The sequence below is a fragment of the Varroa destructor genome, unplaced genomic scaffold, assembly GCF_002443255.2.
Source record: "Varroa destructor unplaced genomic scaffold, Vdes_3.0 BEIS01000007.1, whole genome shotgun sequence".
Classification (NCBI taxonomy): domain Eukaryota; kingdom Metazoa; phylum Arthropoda; class Arachnida; order Mesostigmata; family Varroidae; genus Varroa; species Varroa destructor.
In genome coordinates, this window is record NW_019211460.1 from 29,997,809 (window position 1) to 30,017,382 (window position 19,574).

At 42.4% G+C, this 19,574-nt stretch overlaps 1 protein-coding gene and 1 long non-coding RNA gene across 23 annotated transcripts in view; one reads left to right on the forward strand and one right to left on the reverse strand.

Annotated features, from left to right (window-relative positions):
* The first annotated feature begins 187 nt into the window (after window positions 1-187).
* LOC147754554 (uncharacterized) lies at window positions 188-4,380 on the forward strand. Its single transcript, XR_015316962.1, has 2 exons — window positions 188-3,399; window positions 4,050-4,380. It is a non-coding gene; the product is annotated as an uncharacterized LOC147754554 (long non-coding RNA).
* Window positions 1,900-19,574, reverse strand: part of unc-13 (protein unc13 homolog) — a 245,053-nt gene continuing 227,378 nt past the window's right edge. For all 22 annotated transcript variants that reach the window (XM_086974735.1, XM_086974733.1, XM_086974731.1 and 19 more), the window contains 16 exons: window positions 17,715-17,782; window positions 17,149-17,253; window positions 16,257-16,511; window positions 15,804-15,964; window positions 15,303-15,453; window positions 11,245-11,403; window positions 10,903-11,028; window positions 9,019-9,096; window positions 8,465-8,579; window positions 7,980-8,104; window positions 7,529-7,648; window positions 6,253-7,035; window positions 5,506-5,751; window positions 5,076-5,138; window positions 4,826-4,885; window positions 1,900-4,454 (listed from right to left, as the gene is read on the reverse strand). In XM_086974735.1, the coding sequence (XP_086830861.1) occupies window positions 4,062-4,454; window positions 4,826-4,885; window positions 5,076-5,138; window positions 5,506-5,751; window positions 6,253-7,035; window positions 7,529-7,648; window positions 7,980-8,104; window positions 8,465-8,579; window positions 9,019-9,096; window positions 10,903-11,028; window positions 11,245-11,403; window positions 15,303-15,453; window positions 15,804-15,964; window positions 16,257-16,511; window positions 17,149-17,253; window positions 17,715-17,782 (3,008 nt within the window). In that variant the 3' untranslated portion in view covers window positions 1,900-4,061. The remainder of the gene's footprint in view (window positions 4,455-4,825; window positions 4,886-5,075; window positions 5,139-5,505; window positions 5,752-6,252; window positions 7,036-7,528; window positions 7,649-7,979; window positions 8,105-8,464; window positions 8,580-9,018; window positions 9,097-10,902; window positions 11,029-11,244; window positions 11,404-15,302; window positions 15,454-15,803; window positions 15,965-16,256; window positions 16,512-17,148; window positions 17,254-17,714; window positions 17,783-19,574) is intronic.

Sequence of the window (19,574 nt, forward strand, 5' to 3'; positions counted from 1 at the left end):
TATACTAATGGTAATTAGTTATCATTCTTCCACCATTCATCCTGGATGGTAGTCGGGGTTTACAGAATTCACTAAGTCGCGTTTCGCAGAGAAAGAAAAACCAATGTCAAGCTAGTCATCAGGATGTAGAAACTTTTTAGCCCTGCTCCCCAGCAGTAACGTAGAATGGTTACAGGCTCTTCCTTGACTGTTTTTCCTTGCGTTTGGTCCTAGTTCAACTTGATCTTAAGTTGTTCGTCTTTGTTTTACTTTTCTTCGTTTCGATAGCGGTGACAAGCAGCCACCGTCGCCGTCTTGCTGCGGCCCACACAACCTACAACATCATCATCATCATCAAGTGGATTGGTAGCAATAGTCGTTTGTGGGCCTGTCAAGCGAAGGAACCCGCCACTCAATCGCTTACAGATAAGCTTACGCTGCCATTGCAGACAGCCGACTACAACAAAACGGTCCAGGAAGATGTCCATTTCTCGAAACGCTTTGAATTGCGGCCAACAGGACAGCGGTATATTGACAGCGCTGAGCGGTGGTCCAAGGTTTCGCTATCGAATGGCACCCGTACGCAGATGGATAATGTAGCAGTGGTTACAGATATGGTCATGAGTCCGTTCTACAAGGACGTCGAGTATCAGTCCCCGCAGTCTTACCGGGGCAGCACACGGCAGCAGAAGTAGCAGCGATCGTATCGATAACTTCGTTAATTTGCTATCAGAAAAAATGGCTGATTCATGATTCAAGAGGACTTTGCAACTGATTACGCCTTTGGGTATCTCCAAAATGCTGTATGGAAAGGGGAAAGAATTTCGGAAACTTAAACGGTTAGCTTTTTTCAAATACTCATCAAACGAGATGATTAGAGGTGGCCCAATCTCGTCCCAGGCAATCGTGTGTTGTCTCGTAACTCTGTTTGCCCCTATCATGGGTAGCTATAATAGTAAAGTGCCGAGTATGTAGGATGGTGGGCGTCGTCACGTGTTTGGCTGCACTATTATCTCTCATGTTGTCGTTTCGATGGTGTTGCCATACCGTATTCGAGAGACAGGTCGACTGTCATAGTATCCCCATTTTTTTGTTCGTAGTTAAGACTATTGCACGGTTGTTACTACTGCCGATGTCGTTGTTGTGGTTGTTGCTGGGCTCAGTGTTCGTATTTTTCCGTATGGATCTGGGCGTGGTGTTGTACGGGGTGCGTGGTTTATCGGTGTAACCCGTCTACCGTTACATTACATCATCAGAAACCGAACGTCTCCGTATAGAAAGCAACCGAATCGCAAATTAGAGGTAAGCGAATAGCAGCATCGCCTTGTCCCGAACGACTGTAAGGAAGTCAACCCAAGCCATTTTTGCTCTGGCCCTTCACATTTTTTCTTTGCCCTTTTCTTTTCTTCTATAGCGACGACCGCAGCCATGCGATGTGAACGTGAACAATATTTTCTTTTAATTTCCACCTCTGAAGAACACATATCGATCGGCTGTTATCCTATATAGAATGGTATCGTCTATATCGCAAGGACTCACTGTTTTTCATTGGGCGATTTTGGCACACAGAATCCTAGAAAAAGTATACACAACCCTTTTTGTGATGCTGATTCGTCTTTTCCCGTCACTGCTGTTTGTTTGTTTGTTTGTTTGTTTGCCTTGCAGATAACCCAGAATAGGAATACTGTCCGGGGATATTAGTTTGGTACTGTTCCTTCTTCGTTATATACGTAGCTATACAAATTATCCACCCGTCCGCCTTATCTACCTGCCTACGATCTATCTAACTCCTGCTGTAGTAGTTTATTGTCATTCCTGTAAATTGAATTCATTATTGTTCCGCCATTGCTGTAGTCGTCAATCGCAGATATCAATGTGATATGCGTCAAGATATGATATAATAGGATATAATAACAATAATTAGCGCTATCAAGACAGCCACGACACATTTATTTATGTTAATTATACTGATACATAACGACAATATTGGTATGATGAAAATAATAGCGGTGAGCGACAATCGTAACGTTACGTTAACAATTGAAACGTTGGTAACGAATAGCGTTCCTATTACTGTAGTCTGCTAATGTTGGAAAGGAAGCAACGTGTTATCCTGGCAGCAAATTCAAGAAAAGGACCTTGCTTTTAGGAATGTCCTCGATGCGGCAGTCTGTGCCTTAAACGATCCTATGCGTGTCGCGCCTTTGAGGAGCACGAACACTCCACGCACGATGACACGAAGTTTTGTTGAATCACCACTTCGTCTGAGGGCGCGACTTTTCCGCTCAATGTTGACATCTAATTGTAGTAGCATTCAATCGGTGCCAACCTTTTTTGGTCTTTCCGGGATGCTGTGAAAATTTACACAGCCCGACAATTGCCGCCCGACAAGATGGCGTGTTGCTGCTAAAAAGTTTGAACGCCCAAGGGTCGTTGATTGTAACAGATGTTTGATTTGAGTGATAACGGTCGCATCTACGCTCACTCAAGTTAATAATAAGAACGTTGATTTAGCATTAGTAGATAGCTGAGGTAAATGTAGGCAGAACAAAGCGGCAAGAAACGGCGTACTAAGACTGTCAAAATTACAGTCTCGACACAAACGCGTTTCGGGACGCGTTTCCGTTAGCCGACAGAGTCTAGATCGATAATTAAAGGGCGTTAGCGGCGATGCTGTATCTTGTGTAGGTCCGCATCTGTGCTATAATACATGACTGTGCTAATTATATAATAGACTATAACAGCACAATAATTCATAACCAATAAACAGTGGGTCAATAGTAACAATATTGCGTTCACTAGATCGATGCAAGCGTGACAAATATTGACAATGGGAATATTTCATAGTAATAACTATGAAACAACCCCCCCCCCCCCACCTTATTTATGCAAAGGTACACGATTGTTGACTGTCTCGAACAACTGCTATTTTCTCGGCAGTAACGGGATGTTTTAGTCTTCATCCATAGTATACCGTTTCATGAATTATGTATTTGTTTGTCTATGTATGCTTGCATGTATACTGTTGTGGTTTTCTCGTGCATAGACAAGCTTCAGCTTCTGACCTCTGTTCGGACAGATCCGTCCTGATCTTCATCAACGACGAAACAATATAAGAATTGCGATGTCTTGTTTAACGAAGGGACGAATACATCCTTACATTGACAATAATAGTAATAAGAATTATTATAATCGCAGCTGATGATGATGATGATGATGATGATGATTATAATAATAACCGTATTTAATGGCTGTCGTTGTGTGTCGCATTGTTTTGCAGTTAATCAATGTTGCTTGTCTTAGCAGATTCAATCGTACTTATCAGTGATAGTAGTAGCATTGGACTTTGAAAAATCACAACACGGCGGTCGTCTGCTTTGTTTTCCCACGGAACCAGCGCCAGCAATAGCTGGAGCGAATGTACGTATCGTTTGTCAGCTATCGCAGGCTACTCAGACGCTCAGCGTCTTTATCGATTCTCGCTTGAAACCGCTAATGCAACAGGTGTGCCGTCAATCTTGGCTACAGTTGAGGCTGCTAACATCACCACATATATAGATACACTGATGCTTTTCTGCGTTAATTTGCTTTATGTTACTGTATGCCTTCCGTAGGCAACAGTCCGTTATGTCACAGTATTGGAGACGCGGTCTTAATTGATTAGAACGCATGCTCGTCAAGCTTTTGACGTTTGTGTCTGCCGTTTTTATAGTACCCCATTAAAAAAGGCCATAGACGATCACAGGTCTCTGTTAATTGTGTTTGTCCGTCTTTCACGAGAGCCGTATAGCGTTGTATAGTATTTTTTTGTCCATTATATCTGTGTCGTTGGTTGCGGTCGTACCATTCAGCTCTGTCGACATTCAGCTTGTCTTTATTGTTGTGTGCGTACTAGGCGTAGCGTAACGTATTGTTGTTGCTGTTGCTGTTGTTGTTCTATTCTAAAGAGATGATCTGTTCGGCATGGTCAACACAGGTGGAAGCAGAGTTCGCTTTTTTTTAATTACCTCTTTTTTGGTTTATTTGTTCCCGTTTGTATCGAGTGTAAAAAACGCATTTGTCTGCTGCAGTGGCTACCCGGTTTAATTTTTAGGGATGTTATCATCGTTTCGGATCTCAGACTTGAGCTTAACGAACTCTTTGGCCACTTCGTCGTTGTTTCGCTGCGACAGAATACGCAGGATTGTCCAGCCCGTCTCGTCCATATGAATGCGTCGTCCAAGGGGCAGCCAGCACGCGCAGGAACCTTGCTCAACGATGTCCTTGAGCTGCATAACGGCGACGCCGACAAGACGATCGTCCCTGGCGAAGCAATAGTCCTTGATGCATATATGTAACTCGTACGAGGCGGGCTGTTCATCATTGGCGATAATAAAGTGAAACGTTTCATTATACTTTGGAGACCAGGTGTTGTTCTTGGATTTGGTCGCAAACCGGCGTTTCTTGTCGTGAAGACGAGGACCAATCAGGTTCACCTGAAAATCGTCAGCACGAAACAAGGACAATGTGATGATAGTTGTGAGGTAGGGCGAAACAAACCGAGCCAGACTGCAATCAATATATTTAGGTTAGACTCTATCGAGGCAGCGGGAACAGGTTCCTAGAGCAGGGATAGGTCTGCTATTTGAAATACGAAGTACATGGCCTAAGTGTTTCGTGCGTGCATTTTCGAGCCTGACGAACTGGCGCGGACCGTTTTAAAACTCATTCCGTCCTACGATGATTACGTCCGATACACAAACAGTATCGGCCTGACTATCGTGTGCCAAACGGAACTATGATATTACAATACATAATGACCCAAGGAAATTGACAGACAGACAGAAAAACGTGAGAAACCACCTACCTCTACAAATGGTCTGAACATTGAAGTATTTGGCCACTTTAGGTCATTTGCAGCAACAACCTAGGTAAGGTAACACAACGTTAGTATACGTCATTTGCTTCAAATTCCCAGTTAATCGAGCTATAGAGAAAATGCTGTGCACGTTCATAGTGCAGATGGCGGGGGCAACACATGCACGCGTTGTCTCCATCCTGACAACCGCAACCATTATTTACAGAAATACTCTATGTAGTCTTCCTTGTGCACATACCTTAACGGTAATCTTGTGTTCGCCCGTTCCAGGGTGGGTGAACAGATCAACTTGTACCGATACCTGTTCATCGTTGGGGGACATAACGTGTTAGAATCGACCACACACGCTCTGCCTTTTATTAGGGACGTCCTTGTCCACCATAACATGTAAAACACATACCCACACAGTATGAAAGTACTAATGGTCCGAAGTAAACTTGCCCGTAAACTATCGTCTTACTTACAATTTTACTTCTGAATTCATTCGAGACACAGTAAGCCCTCTGCTCTGTAAAATGAAGTGAAAGCCTCAAGCAAAATGTGTTTGCGCTTATTTCCGGCTTTCATTAAGTCAAAGTACCTATCTTCTATATACAAAGGATAGTATACACTAAAAAAAGACTCATCTACTAGAAAAGACATCGGAAATGTCTTGCTAAATGCATCACCTCTCCCACGGCGCCTTCGTCGTGGCTAGGCTGGTCTTGTTTAAGCTGCGAGCCCACGAAAGTTTTAACCAGTGCGTCGGTAGTCTGCGTGTACAAAGAGAGTGCATAACGAAGGCTTTGTAGCTCGGGAGACTTATCCAAAAATGTCTTTTTCAGTCCGTTTCCCCCGGCATGAAAATACTGCTTTATGGTATCCAGGGCAACGTCTAGCACCGCACATTGGCGTGGTGTCAGATTCTTTTCCACCTGGATAGAGGCAAGCATAAAAAAGAAAAACGGAGACGCAATCAATGTTACTTGTTAATATGGCTTTTTTTCTTTGAATAATCATACATGCGCAGCATGATTAAGCTAACCAGTTACCACAGCCAATTCTCGTAGTGTACCCCCATATAAGTAGTGCCCGTTTCAAAACCCAAGGGAACTGTGTACAGAGTACTGTGTTAAACCCCGGACGTTCTGCGTAACAAATCATTCGCATAATGTTCTGCTGCTGAGTTCAAGTTGACACACACTTGCCATCTAGACTGTATGTATTTATGTATGTATGTATGTATGATTTCAACAAATTTAACGACAAAGTGATCTGAAGGGCGCTGCACTAATATAAACAGTAGTTCTCGACGTTGCTTGTCGTTCGCCACCGCACTCACTTGCGACTTTCAAATTACCCGCCGCGTACTTTTGTGAATGGATATGTATGACAATGCCGCACGTGCATCTCTTAGCTTATGTCTGTGTACGTACTTCCATAACGCCCAAATTAGGCAGCTTGTTGGAGGTGGAAATGGAGTTCTTGAAGAGTCGTGACATATCCTCGATCTTTGCAGCGTTCACGTTCGTCAGATTGGGCAGCACGCTCTTTTCCGAAATGGGTGGCAGCACCACGGTTTTCTCCATGGTGTGCACGACAATTTTCCACAGCTCCTTGAGCAGGCGCTTGAGGACGGTTCGCTCGCAGAGCTGCGCAAACAGCGTCAGTTTTCCGTCCAGAATGTCCATGAGCGGATGAAGAACGTGGTCCGCTTCAGCGGCCACCTCGTTCCTCGCCTGAGCCGTTTGTGCCATACTGCCGCCACCTTTAATTGCGCAGAGGAGCTGGTTGAGTTCGGCCATCGAGGCTTTGATCGTGCCCTCGAGACTTGTTGCGAAAACACAGCTAAGGTCGTCGAGTACGCCGTTTAGGCTTTGCTGAAGCTCTTTGAGGATATTGGAAGCATCGGCTTCAAGCTTCTCGCCTCCCATCGACTCGAATAGCTTTTCGAGCTGCACCCGCAGCTGCTGAATGTTGTTCATCAGAATGCAGGCCGTCTTCTCCTGAGAGACGTAGTTCGGGAAATCCTTTTTGACGATGTCCGCGTACGCGGTGAGGACCTTGACGATCGTTTTGGCGAAACGCTTCATATAGCGCTTGACGATCTCCGGGTCGGGACATTCAAGTTTCGAAATAACGTCGAAACACTGGGTCAGCTGGGTGAAGACGTCGACCACCGAATTCGAGAACATCGTGTGTTCCGAGCTTTGCTGGAACTACAGATTGCAAAACGGAACAGAAGGCGAGAAGTCGAACTAAGTTGGATTACTATGTATATTCAAAGATACATATATATAATACCCAGCAATGTTGCCTTGACTTGATGAAATGGCCAGGTCTTTTTAATTGAATTTTTGCTTCTGGTTTTTCTTTAAATTTACATTATCGAAGTTTTCCACCAGTTACATTAGTGCCAAATGTTACCTCTGCTTAGCAGAGTTAGCATATGGTGCTATCTTATAGTTTCTATAAATATCCTTCATATTTAACAAATAGAACGTTTTGACCACGCGGTTTGTACAGTGATTAAATAAATCTGCTGTAACTTGGAATAAGACTGCTTATTATGGAACTACCCTGTAAAAAATAGTTTTGAGCCCTCTAACTCACGACTTGCGACTACGACGATAATTATAACACTTTCTACGTTAAATTGACAGTCAGATGAGTTTAATTGTGCGATAAGTTCCTAACTGCATTTATAATTACCCCGTCCTTTTTGTCCCGGAGGAAGGCGCTGTGCAGGTACTCAAGCGAGACATCATCGTTTTCATTAAGCCATTGCATTACGAACGGTTCGAACCACGACGGGTATTCGGGAACGGAATCCTAACATTTTCAGAATCATACGGTGCATAGTGAGTTCGCTGTTTCCAATGTCCAGTAAAATATTTGATAGCTACAAGTGATTGCTATTTAGTCACAAGTAAATACAATGTATTCTTTTGCATCCTGTTATCGTTGAGCGTCTATACGGTTTTCCATATAAAAACAAAAACTCAATTTAGTATTAAATGGATAGTTGTATTGTTTCCATTGAGAAACAATAAGCTTGGAGCAACTGACAATCTGCCTCAGTCGCTCGTCCATGTTCCACACAGATACAAATTTGCTAACGCCTAATACCATATTAATATGATTTAGATCGTATTGAACAGACCTTGTAGGGTACGATGTCGCTAACGTAGTTGTTATAGAACCACTTAACCTTGAAGTGAAGGTTCATGTACGCCGACGATTTGCACAACCGATGCTGCTCATGCTCCTCTAGGGCGTACTTCATATCTGTTGAGGAAAAGGAGGCAGAGAACGGAACAGAGAAAAGAGTGAGCGGAACGCAGAACAGAAAGGCAAAACGACACGTTGCAAGAAAAAAAGGACAACTGATACCCCGGTCATACATGGTCTGAGCGGGTCAGCCGCATGGGCCTTCGGATGGGTATATAGTAGGTACTTGACAGTTGTCGATGCCTGTACGGCATGCGCATCAGAGTAAAATGACATATTCTTTTGTGGTTTATCGGATATCCATATGGTGCGTATTACAGTTTTCTGCTTATAGTTTGGCCATATCCGCCGAGGCACGAGGGGTTGCGGTAGAGAGAAGAATGGGTGCAGAAGATGAATTGAGTTGTGCGTACTCACCAATGGCAAACACCCTCCACATAATAGATGCGCTTAGCTGTCCGATGTTTAGTTCCTGCGGAAATTGGCTTAGCACGGGTGCATAACTAGTACGGTCTTCCTCGATCACCGAGACCTGCGCACGTGCAGGGTGAGTTTGACCGAACAAGCAGTGTTAATGACATGGGGTATTCCGCTGTTATATATTACTCCAGCAGGCAAATTTATTGAAAAATATCTTTAGTAAATAATTTTTGTCTGACCCTTTTTTAACTCGGATAGATATTTCTCTTCGTACGTATCCGTATAGATTTTTCCTAGTGAAGTTGGTTAGCAATTAAATAAAAAAAAAAAAGTATTTTTTGATTATTTTTCGTATCTGTTTGACTTTAGCGATCTCAAAGTGCTCAGTCCTATAACTAATATTAGGTACAGTGGCCTTCAGACGGACGTACGGATAATTCTTGTAGCGAATTATATTTTTTAAATATTAAAGTTTGACAAGATATGAATAATCAGACTTTTAGGTTATGTTGTGAAGCTTGTTGATAATGGTAACCATCCATCCATCTTACCTGTAGCGCGATGAGCTTATGCCAGAAATCTAAATCTTTTAGACTTGGACCTTGTTCGTCTTTCTTTTCGTCGGTATTCTGGCAGCAGATATCGAGATTTACAATTAACAACAATTTAGTTTTTGTCATCTTACAAATAACATTGTACTGTGTAATTTCATTATATAGTACGGAACGGACCAAGTGTAAGTTAAAGCATATTATATTTTAAAACGGGTCAAGATCTTCAATTCAGAACTGTTGATTCATAAAATTTGGCTAATGACAAAACGCAGGATTGGCCAAAAATAGGCAGAACGTAGTGAAGTTGAGCATTGCTTCATTAGAGGTATATTGTCTGCCGTACACCTACATATGAATACTGTCTATGTCTATGTAGAAAAAGTACTGCCATCTGCCACACGCTCAAAACATCCTTTTCCATTTGCTGTGGTCTAATATTGTTAGCAGTTCAACGGACGCTTGTTCTCGGAAACTTTGTTCGACTTTAACGCATGCCTATATCCGCTCTTTTCCTACCCCCAAACATAGTGTCCATTGTAAAAAGACTCCCCGTTAGCGTGGCGTTAGACACTGCGTCTTCAGTCCCGCTCCCGTCAACTCATTTGGACACAGTTCCAACACTCGACTTAATCTGCGTGTAGCCGCTACCACGACAAATAATAGGCGGCACTTATAGTAGCAGAGCGTTAGAGCCCAAGCATTTACCGTAGGCTGTGCAGTCACGGCGTCTGACGTTAAGGCAGCCTGAACAAATCGGGGCAAAAACGTTGCAGGTTGCTGTGTTCTAATGTGTTGTGTTGCTTCTGCGCGAACTGGTTAGCTACCAAGACTGTAGGATGTCAGATTTTTACCGTTAAATCAGCCACCATTGACACCAACTACACTGACCCCACCTTATTCAGGGAACTTTTTTTTTTAACAGAATGTCAGTACAGTATATTTTCAACAAAGAGCGCGATTGACAACAACAATTTGTACATTACTGCAGAAACTGAATGCCCTATTTATGAAAAAAGAGGACATGAAGGAGTGCTTTGTCATGAGTTTCAGCTTGAACGGGCAAAATAGCACATAACCCAGCTGATATCTGAAGACGTTTATGAACGACGTCCTGATGATGGCGTTTACGCTACTGGAATCGAAGACGATGCAGGATAGAACGATGCGTTAAGTATTTACGCGCACCTAACCAAATTCATACAAATCGTATCATCTATCTTTAGGTCTCGGCCACAAAAGGATCAATAGCCTTATAAATCCAACTGAGAGCGGTAGGGAAACAACATCTGCTTTAATGGTGGAAGCCAAATGATTTTCTATAGGCATGTATGAAAAACGAGGTCAATCTAACGACATACGACACGAAATGTTTTGTGTCAGGGATCAATCAGCAAAGCTACAGTAGTGAGGACCGCTTATAAGATAGCAGACAGTGAAAATCGTTTTTAGATGTGGTTTCAATATGCTACTAAAACCACACGCACTTTTTGTAGTTGCCCACAATCCAAGTAATGGGTTTAAAAGTCTGGGAAAACGAGCCATTGGCTAGTTAATTCTCATCAGCCAGGTCTCTGTGTGAGCTTTCCAAGAACAAACCCACTCAGAAAAGGGATCATTCCTGAGTTCGCCATATAGATCGATGGAACTTTAGGTATAAAAACACGTATTTTTTTGGAATAACAGGGTTTGCTTACGTTGTACGTTTTAGTTAGCATGGCGTCCACAAGCACTTGCAGATAGATTGACATTAGTTGGGCATGCGTCATGTATGACTCAAAAAATTTGCCGTATGTTGGTAACCTTCTCAAAAAGGAAAATCAAGCACAAAAATAAGAAATATAAAACATGTTGAATTAAAAACAGTTGAACTCTAGGGCTCACCTGGAACTCCCTGTTGTATAAGTCATAACAGTTGTCGAAGAGGAACTGATACGTTGAGCGGAGACATGCTGAAGCACATTCCTTCACCACAGTGCTAGCTCTCGGTGGACTAGAAAGCTCTTGCACCTGTAGGCGATTGTAATAACAAAAACATACATACAGATAACAAATTTATCCAAAAACCAGTTGCTTACTGACTGCCTAACTTTCCTCGTAGGGGCGATCAACTTAAGTGTCATGAGACAATTTGCCTTAGGTTATTCCGTTTCCTCGGGCTAGCCAAAATGTCAGCTCCGCTACAAGCCACCTCGCGTATGTGGAAACGAAAGAAGCAGTACATACTTTCATGCGGAAAAATGTGATGGAGGTTAGCAGGTCCACGGTCGACTTGAGGTCCTGTAGTTTTTCTGCGCTTGAAGCCGGGAAATTGTTTCTGTACATCGACAGATCGATACGTAGTGAATTGTGCAAATGATCCAATAGTTTGACGAACTTCTCTTTCTGCAAAACGTTAATACAGTGTAGTTTTCCTATTATTTCGTCTCTAATTTTTTCTCTCTCTGAAAGAGTATTCGAGTAATTATTTCGCGTTAGAAAATGGCTAACAAAGGAAGACTTCGATGAAGTCTTCCTGTTTTCCTTTATTTCGTCATACGTTTCAGACAGTAACATGTGCTCGATGTATGTATTCTACTAATATGGTTTATTGTTTATATTCAGTGCTCTATGAATAAAACAAGCCAAGTAATAATTAAAGAAATTCTTTTTCTTGTCTAGCCGCAGCATTATAATGAGTATCAGAAGGAAACATCATAGCAAAAAGGCACACCTAGAATTGTGATACTAATAATATTGTCACAAATGATAAAACACACAATACTAGCTGAATAAATAACACAAAAATAATAGTAATTGCTTTTTACGCTGAAATTAGACGGCTATCGGTGTGCTGCGTTGATGCAATTTAATTGTTTCCCTATGTCACGACCAATACGCCCTCCATATTGCTAAGACGAGCAATCTCGTTCATGATAGTGAGTCAGAGCCATTTGCTAAGCGAAAGACCAGAAGCGACTACTTACTGTCAGTGGACCCGTTATACCAGCGAACTGCCTTAGTTCGTAACAATCTAACAGGAACAGGTTAAGGCAATAATCTGAACTGGTCTTCTGTACGCCAAAAATTCGTTCTCAGCCCAAACTACTACTGCTGTTGCTTGTGGACCGATCGTTTAAATTCCTGATCATAGCGACCTATGGCGAAGACGCTTTTGCAAAACTGCTCGCCCGTATTTTGAATGAATCCGGTTTCGAGCTCAAGTCAATTTTACTGTCGAGCTGTCGTTAGGCCCTCACCTTATAGTACGTGCATGAACGCAACATCGACAGATTCAGCTCGTCTACTTACTCCTTCCCATGGACTAGGCAAAAGCCCCTATCACGGTAATAGCCTCTTGTTGTGGGGTAAGATATTATGCAGAACGATATTTGAGAAAGGAAGCCCCGATACGTTCGCTGAAAGAGAAAGTAAGAGGAACTTTTGAATTTTGTTTATGGCACAAATGCCATATACATATGATCCTTTTTTCTTGCTCTCTCTACATTTTACTGATCCTTTTAGGGTCTCTCGAAGAATAAACGAGCCGCAGTAAAATGCTTGCTGAAAGGCCAGAGATGCCGTCCATCGAACGACTGTGTTTGTAGGCGACTGCCCTTCCCTGTCAGAGCGTTGAATCGGTATCGCCCGCTACTCGAACGACTTCGTACATCGGAAATTGTTGCTCGCTTGAAACTGACTACGGTTACTAGTAAGGCAACAGGACGTTGCCTCACTTGCTGCCGGGACCGCGCTGAGGATCGATCTATCATAAATACGTTGACTGAATAGTAAAATGGTAAAAAAAACTGAATGGAAGTCAATGGCCGCACACGGGCTTATGGAAGGTGGGCCCTGTTGAGGCTTTTATGTTGTCGTAGTTAATGTTGTTACTGCGGGCGCTCAGCAAAGGCGCAATCAACGGTGTATACAGTTTGAAAGACTACGCACTCACGATTTCATAAGAGACAGTGATAGCTAAAATCACGATGTTTTTGAGCATATTTGCCCGCCAAAGTACACTGACAGACGGCGTGCTCAATACAGTCGTAGGCGATCTGATGGATATTAGATATAATAATATGTTCTAAATAGTCCTTTAAAACGCATCTAGATACTACACTTCGGCAATGGCATTTACATACGACTGTATTAAATTGTCGAATCATATGACGGATGAATTCGACGCATGGCTGTTTGTCTTTCATACAACAGACGGATCCCTGCAATAGAGCTGCTTAAGTATAGCGGTAGTCCTACCTTATACAGAATAGGTACGTGTGGTAAAAAGCGTAATCGCCAACGTACCGTAAGTGTTGTTGCGCTACTCTTTGGTCAACTTCTGGCTTTCGCGTGAACTTGGTTTCGTCGCAAACGCACGCGATGAATGAGGCTTCCCGGAAGCTCGCTCATGACGACCATTCAATATGCCGTCTGCGACAGGATCTAAGTCTTGGAAAAACAACACGCCGCGCATATCGGGATGGTCGCCAGAGGTACCAAATATCAGCTAAGGTGAGCAGAAGAACGAAGAAGCAGTGTCTTCCTCACAAAATTGCTGTTGGTTTGTTACTCTTTGCGTGGGATGCGTACTGCAATGTGGCCCAGACTAGTAAATGAGCGACTGCTAGTGACTTCTAAATGCGCAAGAGCGAGCGCCGTCTTAGGTCTTAAGCCGGCGGAGCAGACGTCGCAGGCTCACAACGCGGCTCGGTAATGTAGAAGATAATCGCGCGACTCCGTTATAGCGAACCCCAGAGGAGGGTCCCGCGTGCCTGGACGACTGGCAGTTATACAGTGAGAGCGTGGACGCCTCTAGGCCGCATGTTGGGACCATACGTGGGCAGTGCAGCCAAATGTTACGGCTTGTGTTAACAAACTTAGCAGTTTTCGTCGCTGTTGGACAAGGTGTTGCTTGAATAAATAGTACCTGTGCCGGTGCTAGGTCTATATATATGGATCTTGACTATCACTTACTTGACCAACTTTACATATATGCAAAGTTCGTCTATCCATCTCTATTTCACGATGACCGAACGTTGCTCGCACAGACAATGGGTACGCCAGAGGTGCACAGCCGTGAGCCAATCTGAGAGCAGTAGCAGAAGCTGTGTCCATCTAACGTGGATGGCTAATTTCCGAAGAGAGCGCAATTGGTTGCTTTTACTTTTATCGCTGGATTAGCTGGGTCAAATGTTCGCTCGTCTGGTGCCCGTAAAGAGTTGGCTTCCAAGCCCTCCTCCAATTGTCCTTATCCCGAGGCCATTGCACAGGATCAGTTCGCGCATACGCCGTTTAACGAAGGGTAAAGTGCGATACCTAAGGATTATTTGAGAGCGGTGTTCGACCTGGTTGGCTAACAGACACTGAAGACAAAGCCAGAAACGCTACTTCCGACTTATACGACAAGCGGATCTTCAAGAGAGACAACGTTGTAAGCATAGATAGTAATGGCAACGCTAATAATTGCTAGTTAAGCTTATGATATGATGACATGAACGTGATCTAAAATGCTTCCAGAATGCTCTAGCTAACAATGCTCCCTATAGAGTGGGGCGTAATCAAGCAAGTGCCTAGTGCAGATTATTACTTGAATATATTAAGATTACAATACAGAATCACTGTTATCGTAGGCTAGCACAAACGATTATTTGAAACGCACAGTCAATCACAGTATAGACACGATCAAAACTTAGTCCCACAGTATATAATACGAAACGTAAATCCATATACACGTGAGGAATCGGGGCATAATCGGAGCGAAAAAAAAACCAACGATGAATGTCACAAGATACAAGGTCGCCGATTATAAAACCCAATTGACAATCGTGTACAAAGCTTGCGGTTGAAGGCTGCAGCGAAAGACCGCCTGGTACCAGTAGCTTTTACCGTTCCGTAGCCTTTCGCTTAGCGTTTGGATAACAATAAATGAAAGTAAGAATTTTCCATTTTATTCTTATTTATATTCCGTCGATTTTCTTTGTTATGTACTACTTTTTTCATTAGTTTTACTGTTCAGTCAACCCATGTTTTTAATAGATTTGTACTGTTTATGTTTCGACCTAGTTTTTGGCCATGATATGTATATTTAGTATATTTACTCTTTTTTTTTTCTAAAGCTATACATGCTTTGTCTTTCTAGTAAAGTAAAGTTCCATAATGTATTTCTTTGACCAAAAATAATTACTTACGTAAAGAACTCTTTTTATTTATAAAAAGTGCCGTTGCCCATATAGCAATAGCGGAATGGGCACAGTAGATTAAAGGGCAACGCCTCTATGGAATGTATGTGAAAATATATATACCCCAAAGTTGGACGCGGCGAATCGGTCGCTGGCGGATACAGCGGAAGAAGCCGCCGTATGCGCGTAATAGGCGTTGATGTTGGCTAACAAGGTGCTCATAACAGCCGGCACACCCTGGCACATGTATTTCGTCGAAAGGCAGTGGAAATGACTGTACATTGAGTAATTACATCAGCAGAAATGGTTTGATTTACGACGAGTTAGGTTCAAACGATGCCGCCGTCAACGTTTATTTAAAGTCGATACGGTAACACCGATCGAGCGGGTTTAAATAGCGAGACAATGACAGGATACGCATGAAATGAGCATAACGAAAACAGATAAAGTTAAGTTAAAGTTATCAGTGAAATTTACCCAGATGGAGAAAAGCGATTGAAGTACCGGAAATCCTCATTAATTTTTTTACCAAAAAAAAGGAAAAATTTACCACTTAGTTTTTTTGTGTTCCAATACGGGATCGAAACTGTCTAGCGCATTTTAGTTCTATTTTATTTTGCTTACGTCATTGCTTGGTAAATTGACTCAATGCCATATCTCATAGCAAATTCGTCGACGATTTCTTCGGCGTTTTCTTCGAAGTACACCTTCCAAGCCTCATCTCCTTTAGCTTCCGGTAATTTGACGGCTCCAGCGTTTTGTTCGCACAGATAGTGGAACAGATTCTGCAGAACGAAAAACACAAAAACAAACGGTAGCAGCAAAAATTCAATGGTTTTCTCACAATCAAAATGCACTATTGGCCTAACTGCACGAGTGACGTTGTTGATTAACACATGACTGGCCTAAAAATGTATTTATATTCCATATTAGATGTCCTTTTTTGCCTTGTTGCGAATCTTGGCGGGAAGGTGGTGTGTCGATTGTACAAAAACAATATCAACAAAGATTAAAAATGGAATTTTTGTTTGTTCTGCTTAGTTTTTCAGTTTATCCATGTCAGTTTTACCCTCCTACCTCGTGGAGGCAGGTGTATTGTACATGGTAAGGCGCCACTTTCTCTTCGCCCTTAATCTCGACGCTAATGTGAAGCCGGATGGCGCCTGATACAGCGCTCTTGTCTGTTCGTTTTTCCAGATTGTACCATACGTCCATCTCGCCGGAAAGGGTACGCACTTCGATGATGGTCTGACCAAGAAAATCGTCCGATTCCCGTGTCAGTTTTTGCCTCAGCTTCGATTTCAAGTCGTTGTCTTCGTCCCAGACTCGCACCTGTTAACGAGGTTGCAATTGATGAACAATACGATAACGATCGACAAGTTGTCCTTTAACAACGGATTTGATAAACTCATGAAGCGTTAATTATATGTACCACGGAATGGTAGGAAGATTAGCGCTTCCGCACGTTCTTCAACTACTCTGTTGTCGCAACGATAACACATCATTTGGCATACAACGGCACTTGGCCGCCATTCAAGGACAACGCTCTTTGGGACAGCAGCTCAGCACATACGGGGAGCAAGTGGGTCTGTATTGCTGCCAAGATCGTCTAGAAAGAACTCTGGTCGTTTCCGCTTCTCTATTCTCCCGTTATTGAATAGCTTCCGACTAAGCTGATGTTCTTTAGGGGGCAAGCTATCAGGCGTTCTTCACAATGGCAAAAGAACTGAAGTAAAAGCTTCTACGAAACATAAGCACTATAGCGCATTACAGAGGTACCAGGCGCAACTAAGCCAAACGATTCACAAAATTCTCCTGTAGCCTCTATTCAGCGTTTTATTAAATATAAGTGGTACCAAAGTACCTCTGCTATGAGGGAGACATTCATGGGGCAGTGTGTACACACGATAAACTAGTACTACTGTATCTCGGTACAGGGTAAAGGAACTATCTTGGGTGACCTACTAACCTTGATGCGATCGGAAGAATTGTGGCACTCGAAGTAAAATTTTTCATTCCACTCCGGGTTCAAATCCCTGGCCATAGTGCGCGTCCGCTTTTTTGTCTTTCCCACCTAAGACCAGCAGATAGTAAACAAATAAGGTTTAGTTCATTTTTCCTCCAACTGCACCGAAACACACAAGTGTCTCCATACAAATATATCTAAAGTCAGCGTGGTATGGTAGTTATGAAAACACCGGCTGGTTTATTAAGAAGCAAAAAGTGGGCCAATCATTTCTAAATGGAGATGAAAAGTGGATCACTACAGCAATGATTCTTTGGTTCGCCCAGGCGTCTACATGGCCTTAGCCAGTTACCTGATAGTCGATAGACACTAACAAGGAGTGAGGTAATCATTGATTGTGCTATGATACAAGTTCGCCTCTTGGTAGAATACAAACCTGTTCCTTTCGAATAAAGTCAATTTATATAACTGAGTAGTTAAATTAGACATTATTTTAATTAGTAAAGACACAGTGTATAAGGGATGCCAAAATATTGATCACGGAAGAGGATTCACGCGGTCTCACCTACCTGGACTGTCACGTAGGGGTCACTGGTGCCGCTTTTATCTTTGGCAATTAGACCCTGCGCACATATGACTGCAAATCCGTAAGTTCATGTTAGGCCCATTACAAATCTAATTACTGATATTTTCACATGCATTTTGGCCGACTAAGGATCGCTCCATATCTAGGTCTTGAAAAAAACGAAGAATCAGGAATCAAGGGCAGTCAGAGAAAAATGAGAAAAGCATTAACGATAATATGCAATGCTTGGCAACCTTAAGGATATACAGAGGCGTCCGTTCGTCATTCGTGATTCCCTCAACTGTGAGAGCCCTAAAAACAGGAGCTTTGAAAGGACTTCAGCAGTTCGCACGGACAGACAAGCAATGCATGAGCATACTATGCGCCTGTTCAACTCATACAATACTGAGACTCTTATCTGCATGTTATAACGTACATAAGAAACATTCCATGGAGAGCAAATTTTAGTATGTGCTGTTAAATAGCATAATACTAGTGCAATGATAGTGTATAGGAAAGCTTATTCGGCGTATCTATCTTTTATGAAAGTCAGCGCTGGTCCACAAACAGACATATCGCCCGAAGGCGCAGGTGCGTCTTTTGAAGTTGTTCGCAGAAATGAAAATGCCTTCATTCTTCAATCTCCCAGTTAAAAAAAAATAGGTATTTAGAGAAACGGTCTACTGAAGTGTACTCGATTCATAAGAAAATGTTGTTATTCCTTTCCGACTTTGCCTCATTTCACGATGTATTAAAATAATGGGGTCATCTACAAGCAACTGCAATCTGCCCAGGGAAATAGAGGAATTTCGCCATAGTGTCACTTTTAAATTAAAACGTTTCATATTATCGTCTGTTCTATAAAATCGAAACGAAACAGACATGTATTCTTAGCAGTAAAAGTTACAATGCTACATGAACACAGCATAACTTGTCAGCCATCTTTTTTTTTATGTTTATGTGCTTAAGACAAACTGCAATGTATTTTTCTTCAGATCGAGACAGTGAAACACCACTCCAGTTCAGGTATTTCCAGCATAAGACTGTCAACCAACACGGAGGAATCTAGTATTTCTATGTCAAGAGGCGGGCTGCAATTTTTTAAATTTCTGTACACAGTTTAAAGTAGCTTCTTAGTTTTGTTTGTACGCCCATAAGTGCGAAACATGCCCAAAAATAGTGCCAAAGCATTTATTAGAGCAACGCACTATAGGCCTAAAAAGGAACTACATTTTTTCTAAATATATTCGGTTAATTCATGTGAAATGCTGAAAACTTATGGGCCACACACCCATAATCAACTGCTACATACAGCGAATAAGATCGGAACAAATATAGCGTACTCACTGCTCGTTTGTGGAGAGTTGTCGCCTTTATTATCATGAACACAATTCTATTTGTGTTTCAAAGTGTGTTTAATGCCTCTTAAAAGCATCCTCTCTCGTTTTGAGTCTAAACGATTTACAGCATTTTACCAGACCCTCGAAATAGTCCCTGTTTGAAACCCAGCACAGCCTTCTAGGTTTGACAGCGATGGGAGGCGCCGAAACGATACCGCTGGTTTGTTTGCTAAGTCTACTTCTATATCTATGGGATGGTGGGCGCAGCTTGTAAATCAAAACACCTTTGATTGTTTCTACAAAGACCATAGTGCGCATAGGAGAAACCATTGGCATTAACAAAGAAAAATATCACCCTGTTATTTAGTTAGTAGGTTGATTTGTAGCTATTTTAGCTACTGCTATGATTATAACCACCACGAAATAAAAGCTATAGGATGTCCCAAAAATGTGTATTCTATGTAACTTTTTCAACCGTTTTTTAACAGTGCAGTGACTGATGCCAATTGCTTGATTTTACTACG